At 41.7% G+C, this 26,722-nt stretch overlaps 1 protein-coding gene across 1 annotated transcript; it reads left to right on the top strand.

Moving 5' to 3' along the window:
• Nucleotides 1-5,292: 5,292 nt before the first annotated feature.
• On the top strand, nucleotides 5,293-25,134 carry LOC308391108 (ryanodine receptor 2-like; the record flags this gene model as incomplete). Its single annotated transcript, XM_080873574.1, has 6 exons — nucleotides 5,293-5,364; nucleotides 10,165-10,321; nucleotides 12,759-12,823; nucleotides 13,007-13,107; nucleotides 13,691-13,742; nucleotides 24,940-25,134. The coding sequence occupies 6 exons, from the start codon at nucleotides 5,293-5,295 to the stop codon at nucleotides 25,132-25,134; spliced, it is 642 nt and encodes a 213-aa protein (XP_080729700.1).
• Between the last annotated feature and the right edge of the window lie 1,588 nt (nucleotides 25,135-26,722).

A 26,722-nucleotide genomic window follows, 5' to 3' on the forward strand; every position in this document is an offset into this window, starting at 1 on the left:
CTGCTTACAGAACACAAATACACATTTAAATGAATACATGAATAAACATAATTTATTCAACAATTAAATAGGTTGATTTTGTGGTGTGTAGTGTCTGTAATTATAATACTCTAGGCCAGGGGTCAGCAACCTTTAACACCCAAAGAGCCATTTGGACCCAGTTTGAACGGAAAAGAAAACACTGGGAGCCACAAATACTTTTTGACATGTAAAATGAAGATAACACTGTATATATAGTTTTTTACCTTTATCCTTTGTATAAGCAACTATAGTGTGTTGCTTATAAAATCCATGAAGTGCTACAGAGAAAATTATGTTTTATTGAAGTAATGAACACATTTTGAACTTCTTGAAAAAATTATAACAAAAAGGAAACAGTCCGAGTTGAAGGTCTCCTTCAAATGAAGGAAAAAGCTGAACTTAATTATCCATGTAGCAAACAAAAAATGCGGTGAGCCGTCATCCTTATATTGCCTTTGGACTTGTAGAGCATGTAGCGGAGCCTTGACCTGAATTTTAAAAATAAATTGGAAAACAGCAAATATGTCACTAAACAATGAAAAATACATATTTGCAAAATATCTGCATCATTATTTATTTGACCTGGTTAATGGGACTTCTGCTCCTGAACCTGCGTCTGCAAATCGGGGCGTTGCAAAGTCACTTTCATTTACGCAGGATTGTAAGCTGTCGTCTGTGAGGCGTGAGCTGTGTTTGTTTGTAACATAGTTCATGGTGGAGAATAGCTGCTCACATACGTGTGTGGATTTGAAGATCGACAGGACTCCAAATGCATATTTCTTCATGTTTATGTGTCGGGGATGGCATTCCATATTTCCAACACGAGTTTGTCCAGTCTTGGAAGGTTCTCCGCATCACTCCATTTGTGATTCTGAACAAGAGTGGCCTTCTGATGGGCAACATCTTCAAGATCCTCTGTCAAGCGTTTGAATTCGGACACCCTCATATCTTTATCAGCTATGTCAGCCAGCTCCAGCTCCAGATCAGGTTGACTTACACCTGAAAATCCAGTCACATTTAACAGGGATGGATCGATGTTCAGGGGAGTGACGGGGAAGGATAATGTGGGTTTTTCCTCTCTGAATTCGTGGAATTATTTCCCAAATAATTGTGGTAATTGCAGACTGCAAATGCTCTGAATTGATTACCTTGTAAGCTTGTTTGAACTCCCTTAAAGAGGGGAAGTGAAACAGTGTGCCTCTCTGTGAATCTCTGGTTAAAACTGTCAGTTTGCACTCAAACGCTAACACCTCCTCCAGCATGTGTAACACTGTGCCTCCTCTCCCCTGAAGAGTTGTATTCAGCTTCTTCAGGTTCGCTGTAATGTCCACAAAGTGCAGCTCTTTCGCCACTCTGGCTGTTCCAGCTCAGAAAAGTCGAGCCACAAAGCCCCTGTGCCCTCCAGTCATACTTGGTGCCCCATCAGTAGCCACTGACACTAGGTGGCTTGTTTTTATTTCTTTGACTCTTAAACAATCATCACAGTCTCACAGATGTCCTCCCCCCGTGTCTGGCATTTTAGTGCTATCAGCGAAGAGATGTTCTGAAATCTTAATAAATGATTTCTTCATATATTCTCTGTCCGTGAACGACTTCCCACGCCTGACTATTTCCTGAGCGGCCACAAAACTTGCAGCTTCCAGTTTGGATTCAGGAGACAGACACTATCTCTACTTTTAAGATTAGGCTTCAAACTTTGCTTTTTGCTAAAGCATATAGTTAGGGCTGGACCAGGTGACCCTGAATCCTCCCTTAGTTATGCTGCAATAGACGTAGGCTGCCGGGGATTCCCATGATGCACTGAGTTTTTCCTTTCCAGTCACCTTTCTCACTCACTATGTGTTAACAGACCTCTCTGCATTGAATCATATCTGTTATTAACCTCTGTCTCTCTTCCACAGCATGTCTTTATCCTGTCTTCCTTCCCTCCCCATCTCCAGCTGCCTCCCTCTTCCCGCTCCTCCACAACCACCCACACATGCAGGGCCTTGGAGTGGGGGTATGTCACCAGGGTGCAGAGGAGGCTACCCCCCCCCCCCCCCCGTCCCCCCCCCCCCCCCCCCCCCCGTCCCCTTCTGGCTGCCTCTGCCTCAATTTTATCCCACAACTTAGACATTCACATTATTCACACTCTCATTACACATACATATAGGATCTTGGGGGTGGGCACAATCACGGAGTCCAAATCACCATCAGGGTGTACACCTCACCCCTGACGTCGTTGCCCACCTCTCAATTTTAAATACACTTAGTCATTGAGGGCTAGCAGGAGGGACTATGCGCTTACCTGCTGCTCCTTGGCAGGTAGCTCCATGCCCTCCTGGGTTTTAATTGCACCTTAGAACACATATGCATCAACATTACAATGAGCGGGTGGAGGGAGGTTTGGAGTCTTCTCCCACCCCCATTCTCTGCGGCCTGCTGGAGCGGGAGGGCTAGTAGGAGGAGTTGGCCGTCCGACTGCGGTCTGGGGTGTGGGGCCTCCCTGCTGCTGCGGAGTCGGGGTGGTCTGCCTCTCCCCACCGCAGGGAAAAGGGTAACACCACCTGGGTCTGGGTGCAATTCCCCCCTCCAGGGGCAAGGGTACCTAGACCCGGTTTGTAGAGTACGCTTGGGGAGTGTGATCGTGTGTACAGCGTCTCTTTATGTCTGTCTCCACGTTGGTTGAGTGTGGAGTGAGTGCATATGAGAGCATGAGGGTGGGAATGGATGTTTGTGTCTGTGTGTGCCTGTATGTCTGTGTCTATATGTCAGGTTGGGTATCAGACGCCACCTCTCTGGGGACACCTCAGGCCCTCCAAGGTTTGGAGGCCTATCTCCACCCACCACCACTTCCCCTGCCGGTGGCGGACTCCCTCAGGTGTCGGTGTGTTGGTGGTTCTTTGTGTCTGGGGGTGGGCGTCCGGGTACACACCGGCTCACTCCTTGGCGGCCGCTTGTCGGGGCCTGGGGCCTGGGGCCTGGGGCTCGCTCGGGCCCCTTTGGAGGTGGGGTGCCCCCGGCCTCTCGGCCTGGGGCTCGGTCACTCAGGCACAGCTGGGGGCCGGCGGAGCTCACGGGTGCGTCACTGCAACTCCCCCTGACTTCTGCTCCGCGGCTGCTGGGCGAGCCCTCATCTGGGACTCTCCTCAGCTCTTACTGGAACAGTGGCGCGGCTGCCCCTCTGTTGGTCTTCCATGGTCTCTTGTGTTCTGGGGGCCTCTGGATGTCTGGAGTTTTGATCTCCTCCATACCCGCTTCATGCCCTGGAGGACGGGGCTGTGGCCCCCCCACACTCCCTAGCAGATCATTACATGGAGAAACCTTTGGAATGCAAGCATGCTGATCCACACAGGTATGCACACATGGGTATTCACAGACGCGGACTAAAGCTTTCTTGGCTGCTGCCTCAAAGCACACTGTGCGCTGTCTATCTTGCGTGCTGCACAATATCGTTTATTATTTAGTAAATATTGATATCTATGACTAGCTAGTTTATTGTGATGGTGCTTTGTTTTCTCTATTATTATGTTACTCTTTGTTGTTTGCTGTCTCCTCTGTTTGTTTTTTTTTGTTTGTTTTTTTTTTTTTTTCTCCATACAGGTGACCCAGGAGTTCTTTTTTTTTTTCTCTCTCTCTTCCCCCCCCTTCTCACCGTCTCTTCTCCCCTTTGGTTTTCTTTCTTTCTCTCCCCCTCTTTCTCTCATTCATTCCCCCTGTCCTATTTATTAAAAAAAAAAAAAAAAAAAAATGACAAAGGATGAACTGAAGCTCTGCCATCACGTAATGTCGCATACTGCTGTTTCTGATGTCATTTAAAGGAAAAAAAAAAAAAAGGGAGTTTTTCCTTCCCACTGTCGCCAAAGTGCTTGCTCATAGGGGTCATATGATTGTTTGATTGTTGGTTTTTCTCTGTATCTATGAATCGCCTTGAGGCAACTTTTGTTGTGATTTGGCGCTATATAAATAAAATTGAATTGAATTGAATTTTGACATTTGACCTTTTATTGTTAGCCAGTCTCTCTCCACAAATTAGGCATACTGGTAGGCCACTCTTGTCAGACGTAAATGCAAATGAATCTGCCCAGGCATCATTAAATGTTCTATTTTCTTCAGATATTTTTCTTTTCTTACATTTCTCCATACTTGGCCTACCCTGGGTTGAAAGTCTTGATAAATGCACGGCGTTTTGGCAGGTACACCGGCTTCCACGTTATGTGACGCATATTTTGATATATAACTTCAATATAACTTTATTTTAATATTTCAAGATCACAATAATCTTCCAGTTTAGAACTACAATTTAAAAAAGTAAAATACACTTCAATTAAATACTTATCATTTATTGTCCCAAGCTACACGGAGCTGCAGTATAAGGATGAAAGAGCCACATGCAACCACTGGTCTATACAGACAATAATCCCCTCACATAAGTGATGAGTACTGCAAAGGCGAATGCAGTAGGTCACCGCTGGGTAGGTGAGCTGGCAGATTTCAGGTTTGATGTCAAATGTCATGCTGGGGAAGGTGAACCGAGACTCATTCTCTCGGTTTCCACTTGACATTGACACCTACTTCACAAAGTGTACTGAAGAGCTGACGAGAGAGGCCATTCAGGCTACATGGGAGGGTTGTGAGTCTGCAAAGAGACAAGATGCTGCATATGTCGCTGCCTTGTGAACATGTCACCATTGCAGCCTGTCACAGTGACCTGGTAAAATCCCAAAGGAAGGATCCCTCTATCAGTACTTATCAAACTGAAAGAAACAAAATCAGTAATAACGAATGATGGCAGAAGGAGAGCCAGTGGCCCTGTGAGAAAGCTTATGCACGAGTGGGGAAAGCTTCATATGGAAAATCCGTACGCGTACCCATACAGCGGCTCAGCGAAGGCAGCTTGTGCTGCCAGCACAATATCGTTTCCTAGTGCTTAAGGAGAAGCCACTCTTAAGAGCATCTGCAGGCAAAGAGCAGCTGGAAAGAGCATCTGCCTCAGATAGTACATGCATACAACTGCACCAGGCATGAGGCAACAGGCTTTTCATCCCACTACCTCATGTTTGGTCGACACCCCCATCTCCTAGTAGACTTAATTTTTGGCCTGTTAGCCAGAGATGGGACTGAAACACCTCAGAGCTATGCAAAAAAGTGGGCTTTGTGGATGGAAGAGGCTTATTGTACTGCAGCTGAGAACAGCCAGCACTCTAGTGCAAGGGGTAAGAAGAACTATGATCATCACACACAGAACACAGTCACTCTCCAACCTGGTGAGACAGTGTCCTAGTCTGTAACATGAGTGAGAGGGGAGGACCTGGAAAATTGAGACCTTACTGGGAGCAAACTGTGTATGTCGTCAAACAACAAGTGAGTGACAGTCCCATTTACAAAATGTGTTCAGAGACGTAATGTGTTTACTTCATAGAAATCTCCTACACCTCGTGCAAGACCTACCTGTTGACCACTGGGGGACCACTTCCACGTAGAGGGAACCAAAAGAAAAGAAGTCATCGTGTTGGGAGACGTGACTGGATGGAGACGCCTGAAAGCAGTGACTGTGAAAACTCTGAAACAGCCAGAGTACAGTACTGTCTTAGAGTATCACCACAAGCTCAGCATCAAACAGTGAATCTGAGAGCAACATATCAGCCGCAGAGGAATCCAGAGAGAGCCCAGAAAACAAATACACATATTATATGTCAGAGCAACCCAGAGTCACCTCACCTGTAAGGGAAACTGAACAAGAACAGATTTCCTCTGTTCATTATGTCTCCTGTTTTACAGGATTGTAATCTGTGGTCACGCCCACTACAGCAAGGCCTGTAACATGAACAAATAAATACCACCAACAAGTGTCCCTAGAGGACTGGCGAGACTTTTAAGGCAAGTGATTACTTGCCAGGTTACCACATAGAATACCTAAGCTATTAACTAGCATCAATAAGTTAGTCACTAATATTCCTTGGCAGTTGATTAGCATCCCCTGGGCTAGTTACTGTCTAGTAACTAGTAACTATTTAACACCAATTCATATTATTTGTTAGATTCACTTTTCTTCTTACTTTAGTCAAAAGTCTTTTGACCTAAATATGTTCAAAGTTGCATCATCTTGACATTTACACCAGTGTTGTACAACTCTGAGTGCATTCTGCAACTGATGGGAGGGAAAGGACTCCTTAGCACGACCATTAGAAAAGCCCACACAGCGCACAAGTAGTTTGGTGTTTAAGTGGCTCAGAGGATCAAGGACAGGAGCAGTGACAAAAGTTATCCTCTCATCGCGGTGAATGTTGTGCGCCTTATACAACAGGACAGCGTGAGAGAGCTGGACCATTTTTTGTGCCTAGGTATTTTGTGCAGGTGAAGCAATGAAAAACTCACATTTCTTAGTATGACAGGACAGGATGATCACACTGAGGCACCTAAGAGAAGAAATCCAGACCCTTTAACGTTCAAGGAAATTGTGACGCATTAGTACAAACAAATGATCATTAATAAATCAATATCAATGACATAAACACACAGGAGATGCAGGATGAGTTATCCAGATTCATTTAATAATTAACCAACAAATTTAGATTGTCCAATTAATGTTGCTACTAATTCCCTGATTGATAAATTTCTTTACATTTGCCCATGTTTTGTTAAGTTGATTCAGAAATAATTAATTGATCAAATTAAACTCCAATTCCTGCGAGCTTTGGCAAAGCTGAGCATGTTCGGTCTGTTGTGTATACAGTTGTGGCTCTAAATACAGGCTGAAGTGGCAAAGTGCGCAAACGCAAACTTTGTACCACTGACAAAGCATTAGACCACAACTGTATTCATAACTCAGGTTGATAGTAGCAACAGTTTTTAACGCAGCACAAGCTCTCTAAGAAGACGAACTCCTCAAAAACTTGAGAAGAAACCTCGGGAAAGGCAATTCAGAGAGAGATCCCCTTTCCACGGATTGCTGGGGGTGGGTGGGGTATTTTCCATGTTGGAAAATACAATGGGAGCAAGACTAAAGACTGAATGGAAGTTCCACTGTGATCTCATGGCCCACTTGCTCTTGTGCTTCCAGAGGGGCGGGCCTTGTAAAAAAGATAGAAATGAAGAACATGGACAGCAATGTGCCATAGCTTTTCAATGTGACCAAATACTTCTCTGTTAGAGCTTCTGCTCTGTAAACCTGTTTTGCTTGGCATCAATAAGTCATTTGAGCCAGGGATGATTCTGAACTTCCTCTAGGGTGAGGCGGTCTTCATGGTTCTGACAGTAACAACCCAACAGGAAACACTTGCAATCTGTTCAGAGATACAAAAGAGCGGTTCGAGTTTATCACGTTGGTGTTTATATAAGTCTGCGTGTGCATTAGCGATACAGATAAAGACAGATAACACAGAAAACAGAATTTTCAAGCCTTGTAATGCAACAGGTTAAAGAATAAACATTCAGCTTACTCTCTGAAATGTCAGTGTGCATCTCAGATGTGTTGTTGTCGTGAGGGATGAAGTGACGTAACATCCTATCCATCACCGCACCCAGCTGCAAAACTGTGATGCAATCTGCTGTGGTGGCATTAAAGTCCTGCCAGTTTACAGCGGCTGATTTGGTCCCTAACATCCAGAGAGTAATTGTTCATGGTTGTCTATAGCCCTGTTCTTTAAGTTATCTAAAATGAAAGAACAGGGCTATAGAGTCGGCCTTAAAATGGAAACATTACATATATAAATACTAACTTACACCATGGAGCCCTGCTCTCAGAAACGGTCCTAGATTTAACACTGTCTGTGAAACTGGATTTAATAAAAAATTGTTTAAATTGAAAGGTTTTAGAACATGTTTAGCACCATCCTGTGCCTGTTCAGAGCAGGATGTCATTAGGTTGGATGCACTTACATTAGTTTATGCTAATTTCCTAGTTTATAACTAGTGACAGAACAGTTAATTTGCTGGAAAACAAGGTGACTAAAACTAAAAGTCAGTTTGAGGGGGTCCTGTTTGTATGGGCCCTTCAGTTTGATGAGCCAGAATATAAAGAAACTCAAAAAGAGATGAGAAACAAAGTAACTGACCTCTATCAGTCTGTCTGTCATCTAGTATCATCTGTCAATCTGTCGTCTATCATAGAAGGTTACAAAGCCATGTCTAAGGCTTTTAGGATTCCACTGAATGATGGGTGAGAGCCATTATTCATAAATGAAAAAACACCTGTGAGGCTTCTCAGGATGACTCAAATACTTTTTTGTACCCAAAGCTAATACTGGGATGTCTGGTATGCACTGCTGCAGTTCACTTTCTTGGCTGTGGGAAGTTGCTCCCATCAAGTTTGTCTCACTAAAACTTCATTTTTTGCTGTCTGTAAAGAGCACACACTTCCATTTATGGACAGAGAGCTTTGAGTCAGTAGTTTTAGTCTCGGCAGTGTTACCCTCAGGCAGTAAGAAGATTACTTATTTTGTCCGCTTCTTTTTCAGGCATCTATTACGTTTTTGGGAATAGCAACAGTGCAAGTAATATAAATAATTATATGTTACTAACCTGAGCCTTTACTGTGATTTAAGCTCAATTTAAGACTGTCTTTGGGGGTTACCTTATTTGGCTCCAGGAAGTCTATCCAAAATTGGTGAGCTGGATAAGGGCATTTGGAGTATCAGAATCAGCTGATATACCAGTTTCATGATAGCGGTGCCTACCTACCTTACCTATGCAGCACAAGCTTCCATTGTTTAGCCAGTTTAAAAGAGACAACTTTGTGACATAGTAAAGTCTAACCAAAGATGTGGCCATGAAACAGAAATGGAACAATTATGATGAATTTAAATGTTGGAAGTGTAAGCCATTACCTATACATAAGCACCTGTGTCATTAATGCAGGTCAGTGTGAGTCGGGGTGAAAGATAAGTGTATCGCAAAGCCAAACATTAGACCATCTTGTCAGTGATGAGAGACATGCCAAGTACAAACAGACTCAGCTTAGATGAGAATGTTTTCTGCTGCTAAGCCATCTGAAAGAAATACTATATAAGGGCTCTATGGTATTTTCTGAGGGTAGAAGGAAGCCTTCTGTCACCCGGAAATTTCAGGACACACAAACACACACTAATCCCCTATAGTCAGCCACCCATTGCATTCCATAGAGCTCTTTTGTCTCCTATTAGGGGCTAAGTGTTGCAGCTCGGCCTGTCTGTAGTTCAAGAAGGTGACAGGCGCTTAGTAGGATGGTGAGATGCACTAATGAATGGCACTGCCCTAGCAAGATTGGTCTCCTTCCTTACAATAAGGCTTATAGTAGCAAAAAATGGTCAGATGGTGCGTTCCATGTGAAAGCAGAAGTCGGAATTTCCTGAATTTTTCAGTGTCCCCTCAAGTCAGATTTCCAGCTCTGAACATCGCATCAACCAACAGCCTTAATCAGCCCAACTTAACCATCCAACATGGAACCACTGTATATAAACATTAGTAAAACTGTAAAACCTGTGATCTGTGCTGCTACAGCTGTTTATTTATGACTCGCTACATAAGCCATATGCACAGCACCGGGCAGGTTCTGTCTGCGAATGTGCTGCGGTGCTTTTAACACAAACATTGCGCTGTGTTGTTACTGATGCATTAATAGCTCTGCCTTGCTAAGATAGAAGAAAACTTTTTTTGTGGTTTCGCATTGTTTTGCAACGCCTTCATGAAGAAATCTGGATGGAAGCATATGCTCTCCTAAAAACTGAACACACCTTTCAGCATTGATTTGGTTTCCTCTGTAGTCTGGAGGATGCATCATCCAAAAAGAATTTAAAATATTTATTTGTCCAACCACAGAACATGCTTTATACTTTCCCTCGGTCCCTGGTTTAATGAGCTTTGGTCCGCAGAAGGTAGACAGCAGCGTTTCTAGATCATATTCACATATGGCTTCTTTGTAACCTGCAGAGTTGAGGGCACTGTGAACTGCATTCACTAACAATGATTTTTCAAAATGTTACTGGACCTCTACAGTGACTAGAATCATGCCTGTTTTACTGCAAAGAGACTTACAGATGTCATGTCTTCTGATGTTTCAGAAACATTAGTGTGTTCAAGCTGTTTGTGACAGTCATGGTTCTGCCCATTAAAAACCCAATGCAAAAGATTTGACCTCTGTTACCCCTGTACCCCCCTTCCTGTGTATCTCTCTCTGTTCCTCAGTGTTACATGTTCCACATGTATGTGGGAGTGCGAGCAGGTGGAGGAATTGGTGACCAGATCGAGGATCCAGCTGGTGATGAGTACGAAATCTACCGGATCATCTTTGACATCACTTTCTTCTTCTTTGTCATTGTAATCCTCCTGGCTATCATCCAGGGTGAGGCATCCTACACATACATGCACACAAACAGTTTAATGGAAACACAAGCAGTTAATTAGGCAACTATTAGCCAAATGAATACATTCTAATATTGTAAAGTAGAGTAAACACCACAGGAAGTGGTGATTCAAATGTATAATTATTTTGAGAGCAATCATTTCTGGTTCTGTTTGGTTTCCAATATTTTGGTTGTTCTGTTTATTTCAAATTGACTAGACTAAATAATCGCGACGTCTCTCCAAAGTGGAGTACACTTGAACACCACCTTAAACAGTTTCCTGCTTGTAAATTCAGATAAAACTGAGCTTATTGTACTTGGCCTTAAAAACTTCAATGAAACATAGTGCCTAACCAGATACGAACTCTGGGGAAAGGATATGTGCATACTAAACAAAATATAGGACTGCTTTCTTTGCACAACATCTCTAAAACTAGAAATATTCTGTCACAGAGTGACGCTGAAAAACTATTTCGTGCATTTATTACTTCTAGGCTGGACTACTGTAATTCATTATTGTCAGGATGTCCTAAAAACTCACTGAAAAGCCTTCAGATAATCCACAATGCTGCAGCAAGAGTCCTGACAGGAACTAGATATATTGTATTTCTCCCATACTAACGTCTCTTCATTGGCTCCCTGTTAAGTTCAGAACTGAATTTAAAATCCTCCTCTTCCCATAAAAAAACGTAAACATTACTTATTATTAAACTCTGCCTATCTTCCACAGTGTGCCTTTTATCTACAATAATACAAAAAAACAAGCGCAAACCCCAACAATCATATGACCCTCCTACGAGGAACCACTCTGGGAAGGAAAAACTCCCTTTTAACAGAAGGACACCTCCAGCAGAACCAGGCTCAGGGAGGGCAGCCATCTGCCACGATTGGGCTGGGGGAAGGAAGGCAGGACAAAGACGTGCTTTGAAAGAGAGCCAGAGATTAAAAGTAACTAATAATTAAATGCAGAGCGGTGTACAAACACAAAGTGAGAGAAAAAGGTCACTAAAGAAGAAACAGTGCAACACGGTAACTAAGGGAGGTTCAGGGTCACCTGGTCCAGCACTAACTATATGCTTTATCAAACAGGAAAGTTTGAAGCCTAATCTTAAAAGTAGAGATAGTGTCTGTCTCCTGAATCCAAACTGGAAGCTGGTTCCACAGAAGAGGGTGTACTGTACTGTAAACTCTCAATCAGAACACCTAAGATGGGTTTAGATGGGTCTTCTTGCATGAAAGTGAACTAAAATATACCACCAAGGCAACGGACCAGTGGCGGAAGAAGAAGCAGCACATTAGTTGTGCTGCCTTCCATGGAGTGGCCGAGCCAGTCTGCAGAGCTCAGTCCAATAGAAAATTGATTGATTGATTGATTGAATCTTTATTTTGAACATGTTGAAAAAGTACAACAAAATAGAATTAAAAGAGACAAATGAACAAAGCAAAACAAAAGGAAAACGAGCAACCACAACTCCAAATAACGTTCATGTTCAAAAAGGAGCAGGAAGAAGCATATGCTTATTTAATCCCACCCCTTTTCCACTATCTAGTATCAATAGACTACAGAAATCTGTGGAGGCTTTGAATTCCCAAGAAGGAGCCAAGTAATCTGAAGAATTTCTGTAAAGAGGGATGGGCCAAAATCACTCGTAAGATGTGCAAACCTGGTGATCACCTAAAAGAAATGCCTTAACACTGTGTGTGCCAACAAGGGTTTCTTCACCAAGTGCAAAGTCATATTTTGGTTGGGGATTAAACATCTGTTTCACTCAGTGATATGCAAACCAATCCATAACTTCAATGAAATTTTAGATTTTAGGTTGATATTCTTTCTCTCTCCATTAAAATGTAACTACCATAAAAATTAGAAACTGTTCATTTCTTTTCCAGTGAGAAACGTTAGTGGTAGTAGAAACTGAGTAGGGACCAAATAATTATTTCCCTCTGCCACACATATTGACAATGATGATAACTAAGCTTGTCAAAAACAAAAGTTTGGGGCCTAATCGTAAAAGTAGGGTGTCTGTCTCAGGAACCCAGACTGGAAGCTGGTTTCATTGGAGAAGAGTTGGTTAGAGCTGAGGGCTCTACCTCCCATTCTACTTTTGGAAACAAACCAAGCGTTGGCTTACATTCTGACACTACAGTGCTCAGTTGGATTAATATGATATTATGAGGCTTTTAAAATATGATGGGTCCTGGAACATTCAGGATTTTGCATCTGTGTAGGCTTTGTCTTTAGTATTTATATCCTTCCCTATAGGGACATACACACTTTGGACGTAATATAGAGAATGTAACTGAATAGCAAAAAAGACTCCTTTAGAAGTATTATAGTAGATATAGTAGATAGCCTGTGGTTTTCATATCTATTGTTGTATTCAGTGTAATAATGTGGACCAGCATGTTTAAGCTCCACCCTCTCTGAAATCCTAGGGTTAATCATTGATGCTTTTGGAGAGCTGAGGGATCAGCAGGAACAAGTGAAAGAAGACATGGAGGTGAAAACACACACAACAGTTCAATGCAGTTTTTTTTAAATTCAGGCATATGAACATGTAAAAATATAGATTTTGTGGTTCTTTTGTTTTGTATAGCTGTACCTCCAACAGAGGCATAGATGAAGATTGCCAATAGGTTACAATAAATGACAACCACCTAACTATCACGTGTTTCTCTTGCAGACCAAATGTTTTATCTGTGGAATAGGTAATGACTACTTTGACACCGTGCCACACGGCTTTGAAACGCACACTCTACAGGAGCACAACTTAGCCAACTACCTGTAAGTACGTCTGGAGAGTGTCTGTATTTCTGTGTGTGTTATTGTACCTTTTAACACCTACATCATCATAGATCATCACACCTACATAGTACACAGTCTTTCAGGTCAGTTAATGAAAGATAGGTACCCAATCTTGGTGTACTTGGGGCTTGGTCCCCAATCTCAGGTGGGCGATGATATCTATGATATTTGTCCTGGCTTGTTTTGTACCACAGCATTTGTGTTACACTGAGGTGTGTTTCCACATTATTATCCCCAGTGTTTGGACACTTATTATCCAGTTACATACATTTCAGTGTGGTATTACTCAACTGTAACCACAGTTGCTACCATGATACTACTTGGATATTAAGTGCTTGTTACTTTGGTAATTGAGTCCTAATGACTTAGAAATGACCACGTTACGTTCTTGTCTTTGCCTTGTTACCCAGCCAGCAAGTGCCACTGTAACATCTGGCACTGATGCTGTGTGACTAATATATGCAATGATAATACTGTTTGTGTTTTCTAACAACTGTGTGTGTGTGTGTGTGTGTGTGTGTGTGTGTGTGTGTGTGTCTGTCTGTGTGTGTGTCTGCTTCAGATTCTTTCTGATGTATCTCATCAACAAAGACGAAACAGAGCACACAGGCCAGGTAAACACCTTTCCAATCTCTCTGCCAGTAAATATACAAGACTGTCATCCTGTTACATGGTCAGTACAGTTTAGCTTCAAACTCTCTCTAAGTGTTTCTAACAGTTTATTAATGGCTGCTAACTAGAGCTGGGCGATATAAGATTTTTTCATATCACGATATGTTTTTTTCATTTCAGGCGATAACGATATCTATCACGATATAAGCCAAATAACTATATTTGTAAGATTTAAATGTGCCGTTGCTCACAAGTAAAATGTGAAATAATCAGCAGCTTGTTATTATTTAAATATTTATTTCCCATAATAAGTTCAACAGGGTAGATGTACTTAAGGAACATGAGACTTTTTCAGATAAATAAAGGCAAATATTGCAAACTACACAAAAGGCAGCCGCTAAAGCGTTTAAGTTTCAAAATAGAACAAACGAAACAGACTAAATTGTCAATTTCACTTAGAAACAAAATATTAATTCTAAAAATAAATCTTAGTTTGTTTTACAGAATAACAGACAAAACTGACTAACTTTTGTCAATATCAAATAAACTGAGAACTAAAAGGAAATTCTCAATCTCTCCTTGTTGTATAGCTGAGCTTTTCAAACAGTTTTAACAGTTACTTTAGTCTGACAAAAGCCGAATGACGAATTAGCGCTTCCAGTCAGAGACTGAGGCTACGTCCACACGTACACGGGTATTTTTGAAAACGGAGATTTTCCGTTTTCGTTTTAAAAAATAATCCCGTCCACACATAAAGGCAGAAATGAAGGAAAACGCTGCTATGAACATGCCAAAGCAGCAGGTGGCGCTAGATTCCTAACCGTGCAGAAATGTTGGCCAATCAGAAGTCTAGAAGCCTCGGTGGGAAAAAGTAAACAAAGCTGGGGCATAGAAGCAGAACCGAGTCGTATGTGTGGAGGGACAGTAACTGTGTATATGTAAGCATTTAAACACTGCAGAGAGTAGAATTAACAGTATTGTAGAAATTCATTTCACTGAAACAATAATGTGGCGCACAGTGTGACGTCAAAAAATGCGCACACCTTTGACGCTGCGTTTTCTCCGTTTTTCTAGTCCACACGTAAATGCAAAAACGGAGTTTTCAAAAATCTTCGTTTTCAGTGACCAAAAACGCCGTTTACGTGTGGACGAAAGGTGCAAACGCATAGAAAAATCTGCGTTTTCAAAAATACCCGGGTATGTGTGGACGTAGCGCATGCACCAGTTTATTGTATTTCCAGACTTGCTTTCGGCACAATTTACAGTGCGCACTACTCTGTTTTTTGTCAGACTTGAAATAGCCGAAATACCTTCACACTACGGAACTTCTGTGGCTCTTCCGTTCGACAATCTCTCCGGCATTGGAACCATCATCTGTTTTCTCTTCGGTCACGCTCGGTTGATTTTTCTAGTCAGCACACTCATTTCCTCCATTACCCGGGCGGTACGGTGGCTGGCTGCTTCCCAAACAAATACACATGTGCGGCTTGGCACTTGTGCTGTACGTAACAAGTCACGTGACGTGACGCTGCGGCTGTGATTGGTTCGGCTCTGCGCTACTTAATTTGGATTGGCTGTTCTTTTTTTTTTTTTTCTTTTTTTTTAAGAGGACAAGAGCGGCAAGGTCTATCGCGATAGTTTAATTTTTCTATCGAGAAAAAGTTATATCGCGATACATATCGTTATCGTTCTATCGCCCAGCTCTACTGCTAACATTGTTAAAGCCTCAGTATGGAACATGGAAAATCACCTCTGGTCATATTTGTATGTTCGATCACATACAAAGGATAACATTTCCTGTAATGGTTAACTAATTCCTGAACAAGGGCCTCAAAACAAACTTGTTATCAGTTTTTATCTTAATTGTGATTAAAGCAGAATACTTTATAGAAGTTATTCATAAATGTTTTTGTAGTAATGAGTTTTGTTAAAAGCTAAAAACTGGCCAGTCTCCCATTCAAGATCATTTTGTTGGATATATACTGATGATAATCATCATGGGTGCTATTTCTGGATCACGTTCTAGAAGTCCTGTTTTGACCACTTGCTCTGTGAACCCTGAGATTACACTGTGGACATTCACAGACAACTTTTACTTTCAAAATGGCCCGAAGTCCATGTAGCGTATCGTCACTGGGAATGGAGTGCTACAACAGGGCAGTTTCAGCAGTTTCCAGTCCAGGAATCCAAAGTTTAAACAACAACGTGTAAGGAGTGGTGAATGATGAAGGCTTGCCTTTTTCATACGCTGAAGGAGACCCAATAACGCGTTACTGCCCATCTCTGATGGTGGATCTCAAGGGAAGAAACATTTGGCGATGTCTGTTGGGTTCTAGACTTCAGGCAGTTACTGACCGAAATTACTGATGGATTTATGGACCTAAGTATAAAAATTGTTGTAATATCTAAATAAATAAAGCAGTATTTTGTTAAACTCCTGGAATTAAAGGTAAACGACAGTTTGGTCATGTGATTAAAAATCCACTGTGGGGTTGTAAGAGGCAAAATTGAAAAAACAAAAACATTCTGTCATTGGGCACTGGACCGGACTGTAAGTTCACTGTTGATCATGCTGTGTCCACACACTGTACCATGCCAGCACTGTGTGTGAAGGGACCCTTAATTATATGCTCATGGCTTACCACATTTATTTGTTCTAGAAGTTTATGGCTGCAGATATAGCTGCATGCTTGTTAGCTAAGAGGAATAATCAGCCAGAATGGAGCAATCAGATGGGTTTCCTGCAGTACTAGAATAGCACAACAAAGCATGAGGAGACAGAAAGGGGGGACGGGAGGTTGCAGTGCCTTATCTAACTGGGGAGGATCTATGAAAGCTAGACAAGAAAAGTAGCTTCATAATAATACCATATACAAACTGAGGAGAACATATGAAGCTAAGAGTACCACAGAATAATATTCTATAGAAGTAGAAGAAGAGAAGGACTTTGGATATCACAGATGTTATGGCTCAGGGGTTCTTAGGTTGACCAGACTGTAACTAGCCTCAAACCAGGGTACAGTAGATAAACTTAGGGCTAGGTTACATTTTAACCACATTTCGTTTTGTACAACATTCCTTCAGTAAATCCTTTTTTTCTGTTTTACAGAACTTCTAATTCCATTAGTTACCATCATCTTGAAGGGTTCAGTTGAAACGCTAAACAACCATCACAGCCTATTTAGAGTTAAGATTAGGGGTACGGTTAGCATTAAGTTCATATTTACCAGGTTGTAAATTCAATTGGAATTTTCACCTATTTAATATATTCAGCTGAAGTCTAATAACAGAAATTCTGAAGGTAAGATGCATGTATGAGACCTAAGGTAATGTCTTGAGAACAGTAATGTTATGTTTAGCATGTAGCTAAAATGTAACCTAACCTCACCTTTAAGTGGGCTGTAAGTAAGTTGGTGGATGTTAAAAGGTTAATGAAATTTTTCATATTTAATCTGTCTTTATAAAAACACATTTGGGGAAATATACAAAATATGTTTAAATTGACACCAGCTTACTCATCAGAATACAACAGATGTTGCTCGGTGGACCTAATAAGACAACAGGTTGAGTGTATGCTGCAGGTTCTGTTCAGCTATATGATGCAGAATAAATATATTTTTTTTATTGTATAATTTCTGATACTGCTATACAACCAAGTTTAAAGATCAACACTTGTCGTGGCTTTGGTTAGAAATCAGCAGCCATGTGTTACAGTCTGTGGGCTACTATTTTCAGTTTCTTAGAAATTGTAATAGTTAATTACAATTAGTTAATAGTGATGTGCGGATCGATGCTGAAATATCGATTCCTCCGATACCAGTCATTTGTGTTTTAGAATCGATTCTCACATTAAAATATCGATATTGTCATGAAATCAATATCCTTAGTATCCTTATTTTCCTATTTTATTGTTTTATGTACTTTAATAATGAAGGCTTGTAGAGCAAGGCCACTTTTGACTCACAAACTAAGTGCTCAGCCAGACTAAAAAAACAGGAAGTTTTAGTGCACAGGCATATTAATAGATAAGACACAGAAAAGAGGAACTTTGCCATATAAGCAATGTTACCTCCACAAACAGCCGAGACATGGTTTGCGATATATGTGGCAAAAAAGTGAGGTGTTGTGGCAACACCACTAACCTTGTCAAACACCTCAGAGTAAATCATATCACAGAATATGACGAGCTTATGCTGAGGCGAACAGAAGAGGAGGAGAGGGACAGGTGCTTCTAGGGCGAGAAAGACGTCTCTCACGGAGTCCTTTAGTGCTGCAGGCAGGCAAGATGTTCAAACTTCAGTTTTTTTTATTTCTATGTGATGAATTCTGCATTATTAAGTGATAAGAACAAGTAATCTGATGTCCTGTCATGTCATTATGATGCTATCATTTGAGATACAATAAATAAAATAAGTATTTGTACAAAGTTTCGTATCGGATCAGGATCGTCGATACCACCCTGAGTTTTACTTGGTATTGGATCGGAAAGGAAATCAGTGGTATCGCACATCACTACTCATTAAGAAATTTTACCACAATTGTATTTGAAAAATAAGACAGTAGGCCCTGCTTTTCTGTCATTTAACCATCTCTGTTTGTAAAGGTTTGCTTAAGTTGGTTCTGAGGTCAAGCAAAAGACCTTAAGTGAGTTTAAGAGACGAATCACTTTTACCATTGTATATCTCAAAGAAAGAGGTAGAACAAATTAAAGCTTACTTAACTTTGTCTCAGAAGTAATTTAAGTTTTATATTTATTCAGTTATCTTTTATTTTCAGATAATAAAGAAGTAAACTGAGGTTTTGTTATATTTGTCTCACTCGATCTTAAAGGTGCAACAAGTAGCGTAATATTTCACTGGCTCTAACCTATAGATTTTGTTATCTGTCACCCTTTTATCTCTAAAACCCAAAACTGTCAGTAGTAGAGTGTGAGAAAGTTGAAAGGAATATCAGTTCAACTTGTATAAACTGTTTAACAGATTTAAGCTGCTGTTTGATGCAAAGTGTTTGATAATAAATCAGGCAGCTTAAAGTATGATGCAGTTTGTCAGAGAATACAATGTCAGGAAGCCTATAAATGAAACTCTAGACTTTGCTGATGGAGACGCATTGGTAGGAACATGTTTGTTGTTAATGCTGTTGTGTTTAGGCTGGCACTAGAGGCCACTAAAGAGCCATGTTTACTGGTTTCACCTTTAAGTGAGTGCTGGTGCATGTGTAACTGATAACTGATGACTTTAACACTGATAACACAGTGGATGTCACAACTGCAATCAACCAGTGTAAGTGTCTTGAATTGTGTTCACTATACCATGCTGATGCGATGCCTCATTTTTATTTATTCCAATCCCTTTTCAGACTGAACCACGCCATTACCAAGTGGCATTTTGCTCATGTAAAAATAAATATTTTCCATATGTATCATGAAGGGGGAATGTTTAGTTTGCCACAAAGTCTACTTCATGTAGTAATTATGAGTAGGCTATTGCTACTTCTGAGAGACGAATGTGTAAAGAGGAAATTGATCTATAAGCAATGATAGATTTGCATGATTTTGAAAATAAAATTTTATTTATTAACTTGTTAATTGTAGAATGCTCTTAATTCAGCTGAATTTGTTAAATTTATTTCTAAAGATAATTTCTTTTCTGTGGTAACTTGTTACATAATATATACAGGCTGTAGGCACTTACATCCATCCATTTCCTTATCCAAAGATGAGTTTTAGTGGCAGCCTAAGCTGATCTTCTGGCCTCCTCCTGGGAGTGTCCTGAAAAAAAAAAAACACTCTGAGGAGAGGCACAGGGATGACCTCCTCATCAGATGCCTGAACCACTTCAGCCAGCTTCCTTCAATGTGAACTAGCAGCAACTCTGCTCTAAGCTCCCTTTAGATGTTTGAGGTCTTCATCATTCCTTTCTTAAATGGATCCCAGCCACCTTAGAGAGGAAACTTATTTTGATTGCTTGTATCTGCAACACTATTCTTCAGAGCACTAGCTACAGAGCTTGCCCAAAGGTGTGGGTAAAGTGCTTTCTGGCTCAGCTCTCTCTTTACCGCAGTGGTCAATTGCAACACCAGGGCAACCAGTCTGCCAATCCTGCTCCTCCTCTACTTTTATGAGCAGAAATGGAGAAACTATGTACTATCCAAAGATCCAGCCTCTCCTGCAGCAAGTAGCACCCAGCCGCCCACTTGCATGGTCCTAAATATTACTAAAGGAATGAAAAAAGGTTTTACTTACCTTGCCATCCTACAGCAGTAGCTAAAATATGGGTTTGATTCTAAATGCATTGTTATAATCCACTGGTTTATGCAAGCATGGATTCAAGGCAAGCCAAAAAGGAGGCAAATGGTGGCTAAAGTTAGCAGTTGGCACCCCACTTCTTCTTTATCGTTATCCAGGGATAAAATTGAAAGTGAAGACTCCCACTAGGCAGCAATCTGCCACCTACTGGCAGCGAGCACTTTGTAAGCAGTTTCTATTCATGCTTATTACACAGAACCTACCACAGGTGTGTCTAGGACAGGGGTCAGCAACCTTTAACACCCAAAGAGCCATTTGTTTCCACGCAAAAGAAAACAGTGGGAGCTGCAAATACTTTGTGACATCTAAAATGAAGATAACACTGTATATATTGTTTTTTACCTTTCTGCTTTGTGTGAACAACTAAGGTATGTTGCTTATGACATCCATGAAGTTCTACAGAGAAAATTACATTTTATTTATGTAATGAACAAAAACTGTTGTGAGCCGCCCCCCTCATATCGCCTTTGGGCTTTTGGAGCCTTGACCTGACTTTTAAAAAATAACTGGGAAAAAAAGCTCTATGCTGCTAAAAAATGAAAAATATATATTTGCAAAATTCTGCTTAAATATGCATTTTACCTGGTTAATGTGTGTGGCGGGGCGTGGTCTGCAGCGCCGCTGCAGGGGAGGCGGACGCACCTGAGCGGCACCTGCAATCACGCCTCGCCGCCTTAACGTCTGGTGGTATGTGTTGGGCTGTGAGCTGAAAAGCTACAGCCGGCTGTATGTGTCAGCAGCTGTGTGTGAAAAGTGGTCATTAAAGAGATGCTGAAAAGCGTGTTCATGCAAACATCGTCGGGTCTGCCGTGATATGTTTACAACGGGACTTCTGCTCCTGAACCTCTGCGCACAGCGTCTGCGAATCGGGGCTGTACGAAGTCAGTTTACGCAGGACTGTAAGCTGTCGTCTGTGAGGCGTGAGCGCTGTTTGTTTTAACATAGTTCACAATGGAGAACAGCTGCTGACATAATGTGGACCCGAAGGTCCATAATTGGCCTACGTGGGGTTGAAAGTCTCGATAAATGCATGCCGTTTCGGCGGGTATACCGGGTTCCACGAGTGTGACACTTATTTTGAGCGATGAAAAAATAATAGAATATAATTTTATTTATAGATTTCAATATCACAATAATCTTCCAATTTAGAACTACAAGTTAAAAAAGAACTAATATAAATAAAATACACTTCAGCTAAACACTTCTAATTTATTTTCCCAAACCACGTGGAGCTGCACTGTAAGGACTAAAGAGCCGCAGGTTGCCGACCCCTGGTCTAGGAAATAATCACAAACTTTTTAGGTTTTCTTTAATAGTTTCTTAATATGCTATTAGAAGCAGACAGTTTTGCGTTTTGCAGCTCTGTTTTGTGCTTATTACACAGAAAATACCACAGATAATTGAGTGATAATAACTTACCACATTATTAAGTTCTTGTTTCCTTCTTGTTACCCTATCATTGTTACTATTACCACTTTATTACGGAGCTACCATGATATTACTTGTTTTTACATTGTTATTATTTTGGTAATTGCATAGTAATAACTCATAAATGGCCACATTATTTCCCTCTTGTTTCCCTCTTGTTAGCCTACTTTATTCCAGAGCTGTAATAGAAAGTGCTACCGGGCTCTGTAGGCAAACTGCAAGGATAGGTTTTAGATAAAATAGCACCAAATATAGTCATAATGACAGAGGTCAGAGTGACAGGTTTGTAGTCTCTAAGACTTTTTTTTTTGGTGCAGGAATGATGTTGTAGGCAACACAAAAGCCATAATAATGGAGGCTGTGGAGGCGATAGTATGTAGTATATAGATGTAGCCACTTCATGGTTGCCTGGCCCTTTAAAGGGCCATGGTGGATGCCTGGCTGATTCCTGGCTGATTGTCAGCAGATGCTTGATAGATGGATGCTCTCCGATGCATTCATTGGAGTATGAATGCATGTGAATGTTAGATACAAAGCACTTAGAAAAAAATGCTTGTGCAAATGGGTGTGAATGGATAATTGATGCATGTTGTGTAAAGTGCTTTGAGTGCTTAGATCAGGGGTGTCAAACTCCAGCCCTCGAAGGCCAGTATCCTGCTTGTTTTTGTGACATCCCTGCCCACCTGCTGCTGATTACCTGGATCAGGTGTGCTTTGCTAAGAAGAAGCTAACAGGGCAGGTTAGTTGGCAAACAAGCAGGACAGCGGCCCTCGAGGCCTGGGCCCTATTTCAGGAAGCCGGTTTAGAAAACTCAGAGTGAAAAACGATACTCAGGGTTGAGTAACCCCGAACTGTCCAACTCGGAATATTCGGTTTCAGAAAGGCTGATAACAATTAGTTCAATCAACGCGGAGTTGCGTCAACCCCAAGTTAAGCGCGCGCACGAGGATACATAAAGCCCTGATTAGTGGAGCACAGATTAAGCGAATTACCATGGAGAAGGAGGGAAAGAAGGCGCGGTCAATGTATTTTACAGCGCTTGAGGCCGAAATTCTGATGGCAGCATATGCTGATAACATGCAAATTTTGCAGAAAAAAAGTAACACAGCCTCAGCTGCAAAAGAAAGGGAGCATGCATGGCAAAACATAGCCGACAGAGTCAATGCGTGAGTGTTAATTTAAACATTGATCTAGGGATTTCCACCCATTTAACACGTTATCTTATTATATTTCATTATATTTTATTTTATTTTTTATTTCATACATTTTATTTTGTGATGTGATTTGAGCGCAGGTGCAACCCAACAGGCCCCAAACGTTCCTGGTAGCAAGTAAAAATGAAATATAAAAATATAGTCCAAACAGGTAAGGTGTAATTGTATTATGAGCCATAGTGCTTGGTCAGTTTGTCCGATGTAAATCAATTGCAGTTAGAGGCTACATTAATTTCCCCTCTGTAAGCACTTATTGAAATTATCTGAGCACGTTACAAGTACATATTTGCTTACTCTGTATGCTCAAATGTGACCCGTTATGGCCACTAGAAAAAAAGCGGAGGCCTGAAAAACAGGTGGGGGTCCTCCACCACCACCACTCACAGAGCCTGGCCACTTGGCTTCCACATTTGTGATAATGTTGGCAGCATCACATATGATCTTCACAGTGCAGAGAACACAAATTAGCATCCATTACTATAATGAAATAATTTGTTAGTTTGAAATGCTACAGGGAACTATGTACCTGCACATTAATGCTGTGGAAAGACTTCCTGTTCACATAGTCTCCTTCATTTACTGAAGGAGCAATGATTGGAATGTGAGTGCCATCTGTACAGCCAATCACGCCTGGGAACCGTGAGAATAAATGTAAAATTTAAGTAGTAGTTCAAGTATCACCACATCATGTATTAAGTTTTGTTCATCCTGCTACCTGCAATTTTGTGGCATCCCTCTTTGATAAATCTTGTGGGTCTATGACCGGGGAACACCACAAACGAGTACAGGAGACGTTTCAGTGCAACTGTAACATTCCTGACTGCCCGACAGACGGTAGCCTTGGGAACGTGCTCAGCATCACCAATATTATACAGAAAGCTCCCGTTTGCAAAAAACCGAAGTGCAATACAAATAATATGTACAGAACTGAGAGAATGTCCGCGATGTGTCACATGCGCAATATATGGCCTGAGGATGTTATTCAAATAACTTATTGATTGTGCTGAGAAACGGTAACGTTCGCACAGGAAATCATCAGGTAATGATAAAATGTCCATACGTGCTCTGATCACTCTCTCCCGGCGGAGAGCTCTGCGGAGTATTTGGGCTTCAAGATCTACTGGCTCTTCAAGGAAGGGACACGCCATGTCTGACACTTCCTACTGTCAGGTTTCCGACAAAGAGACGGGGACAGTCAGGGTTAGTTGTAGTAAACCTGCTAGGGGGCAGGTTAGCTTCACGGAGTGTGTCGTCATAGTGACTCACTGAGGCTTCATCTGAACTCGCTTTGTGAAACCGAAAACCCAGAGTTTTCGTTAACTCAGGGTATACTTACTCAGAGTTTGCACTAAACCGGCTTTCTGAAACAGGGCCCTGGAGTTCGACACCTGTGGCTTAGATAGAGTAGAAAAGCACTATACAAGAACCAGTCCATTAACCATTTACCACAGATCTTGGCTGTAATTCTTGAAATTTGCAAATCCCAAAAACCTTTGCAAGTGCTTGTGAGAAGTTGAGGTGGGCTACTCCACCACTGCTCTTACCTTTTGTGGGTCAGTCTTCAACTGCCCACTCTTGAGTATATATCCAAGAATGGACACAGTTTTTGCATGAAACTCACATTACTCTGCCTTTATGTAAATTGTAAATGGACTGATTCTTATAAAGCGCTTTTCTACTCTCCCTGAGTACTCAAAGTGCAGTTTACAATATGTCTCATTCACCCCATTCACACTCACTCATGCAAGCACTTCTAAACTCGAGTGCAATCTAACCAACATGCGCACACATTCACACTCCGATGAATGCTTCGGAGGCTTGATACTAGATACTAACTTGGTCATTGGGGGTTAGTATCTTGCCCAAGGATATTTGGCATGCAGACTGGGGAATCCAAGGATCGAACCAGGGGGAAGCCACAGGGGGCTGCGGTGAAATGCCCGCAGGCTCTGCCGGCAGCCAGCCATGCCAGAGCAGACCAAGCCCCGGGCCCAGAAGCCCGAGGTCCGAGGGCACCTCACCCCCCGGAAGCGGCCCGGCCGAGTGTTATGTGGGAATAGGCCTGAGATGTTGCCAGAGAGGTGAAATTTACGACCCAACCTGACACATAAATATAGACAAACAGACACACACAGACACAAACATGAATTCCCAGCCTCATGCACACATATAAATACTCGACATTTGCCCAACATGGAGACAGAAATGAACACTGTACACACACTCCCCAAACATACTCTATACTCCCAGGTCCAGATACCATCACCCCCAGAGGGGCAATCCGGCCATAGGCCCAGGAGATGTTTCCCTTTGCCGTGGGATGGAGACAAGCAGACCGTCCCTGGTCCTGCAGCAGCAGGGAGGTCCAGCATCTCAGACCCCAACCAGATAGACGACTCCTCCTCCTGGCCCCCCGCCCCCTTCATACCACAGACTCATATGTGATGTTGCTGCGTGCTGATCTAAATGGTAAATGGCCTGTATTTGTATATTTACTAGTTCCTAAGGACCCCAAAGCGCTTTACACAACCAGTCATCCACCCATCCACACACACATTCACACACTGGTGAAGGCTAGCTCCTAGCCACAGCTGCCCAGAGGCGAGGCTGCCGGACACTGGCGCCACCGGGCCCTCTGACCACAACTAGTAGGCAACGGGTGAAGTGTCCTGCCCAAGGACACAACGACCGAGACTGTCGAACCGGCAACCTTCCGATTACAAGGCGAACTCCCAACTCTTGAGCCACGATCGTGTTGGAAGTCAGATTGTTATTTACAGCTAAATTTTATTTTGGACACAGATCTTGCGTGTTTGGTGTCATGAGAATGCAGCCATTCGCTTGCCATATGAAAGTGACACATTCATATGTCCTTATATGGTCAGGACAGTCTTCAAATTGGAAGGACTGTGTGTGTGTGTGTGTGTGTGTGTGTGTGTGTGTGTGTGTGTGTGTGTGTGTGTGTGTGTGTGTGTGTGTGTGTGTGTGTGTGTGTGTGTGTGTGTGTGTGAGAGACAGAGAGAGAACAAAGTAAGATCTTCCTGTCATTTTTTCCACTTCGACAAAAGTGTTTCACACATGGGTTCAAAGCCACTGTGTTACTTTATATTACATTACTTTTCCTTTATTTGTTTTTTTTTTTTACATTGCTGATGTTTTAAATAATTGGTTTTAAGGTGTATCCAGTCCTGTGTTTTATACTGCAGATATCTACAGTTTAATGCAACTTACCACCAGTCAGATATACCCATAATAGATGGTCGTGTACTTTTTGTCTTTTGACTACATTTTTTTTCTAGTAAATTGCTTAAAAAGTTATGGACAAATATCAGGTTATGTCAGTTTCAGTAGTTTCAACCTCTCAAAGAGAACAGAAAACTAATCTTTAGCCCATTTTCCAATTAGTACCTCCTCGGCACGGCTCGCCACGGTTTGCCATTTTTAAAAACGGGAAAATTGCTACAAAAAACCACACAGAGGTCTCCAGGTCTGACAAAAAGCCACAGACCGAGCAGCAGGTATATTCTTGCCTCGACGCCCACATTTATTGCTTTGTTCATGTGGGATGCTCACATATGTTGCTATGACAATGACCACGGACATAAGGTGGTTCTAAATTGTTATGTCGTGGCAAGCTGTGTCTAGTTGGTGTGAATAGGTACTAATGGAAAAGGGGCGTTTGTCCTTTCAAAAGTTAGTGTTATCTTCCTATAATTTGGTTGATTCTGTTCATCTGTATGTAGCATTTTCCAGATGAACCGAATCAACTTTTTGGGATGGATGACTGATCATGCATAAAGATATATTCCATTTAATTCTCAGTTTGTATCTTTTTTAGTTCATAAGGTCATTTTATTATCTGACAGTTTCTTGGTCAGATCCCTCACAACATCTTCTAGTTAACGCTAACTTGTAAAAGTACTCTTCTAAAAACCTCCCCTGCAGAAAGAAGCAAAGCTTTGGTCAAAGGCGGAGCTGGAGGATTCCGTCACTCACCCACTGAACTACAGAAGAAAACTCTACGCTGCATGAG

The sequence above is a fragment of the Rhamphochromis sp. 'chilingali' genome (genome assembly GCF_963969265.1).
Source record: "Rhamphochromis sp. 'chilingali' genome assembly, chromosome: 22".
Classification (NCBI taxonomy): Eukaryota; Metazoa; Chordata; class Actinopteri; order Cichliformes; family Cichlidae; genus Rhamphochromis; species Rhamphochromis sp. 'chilingali'.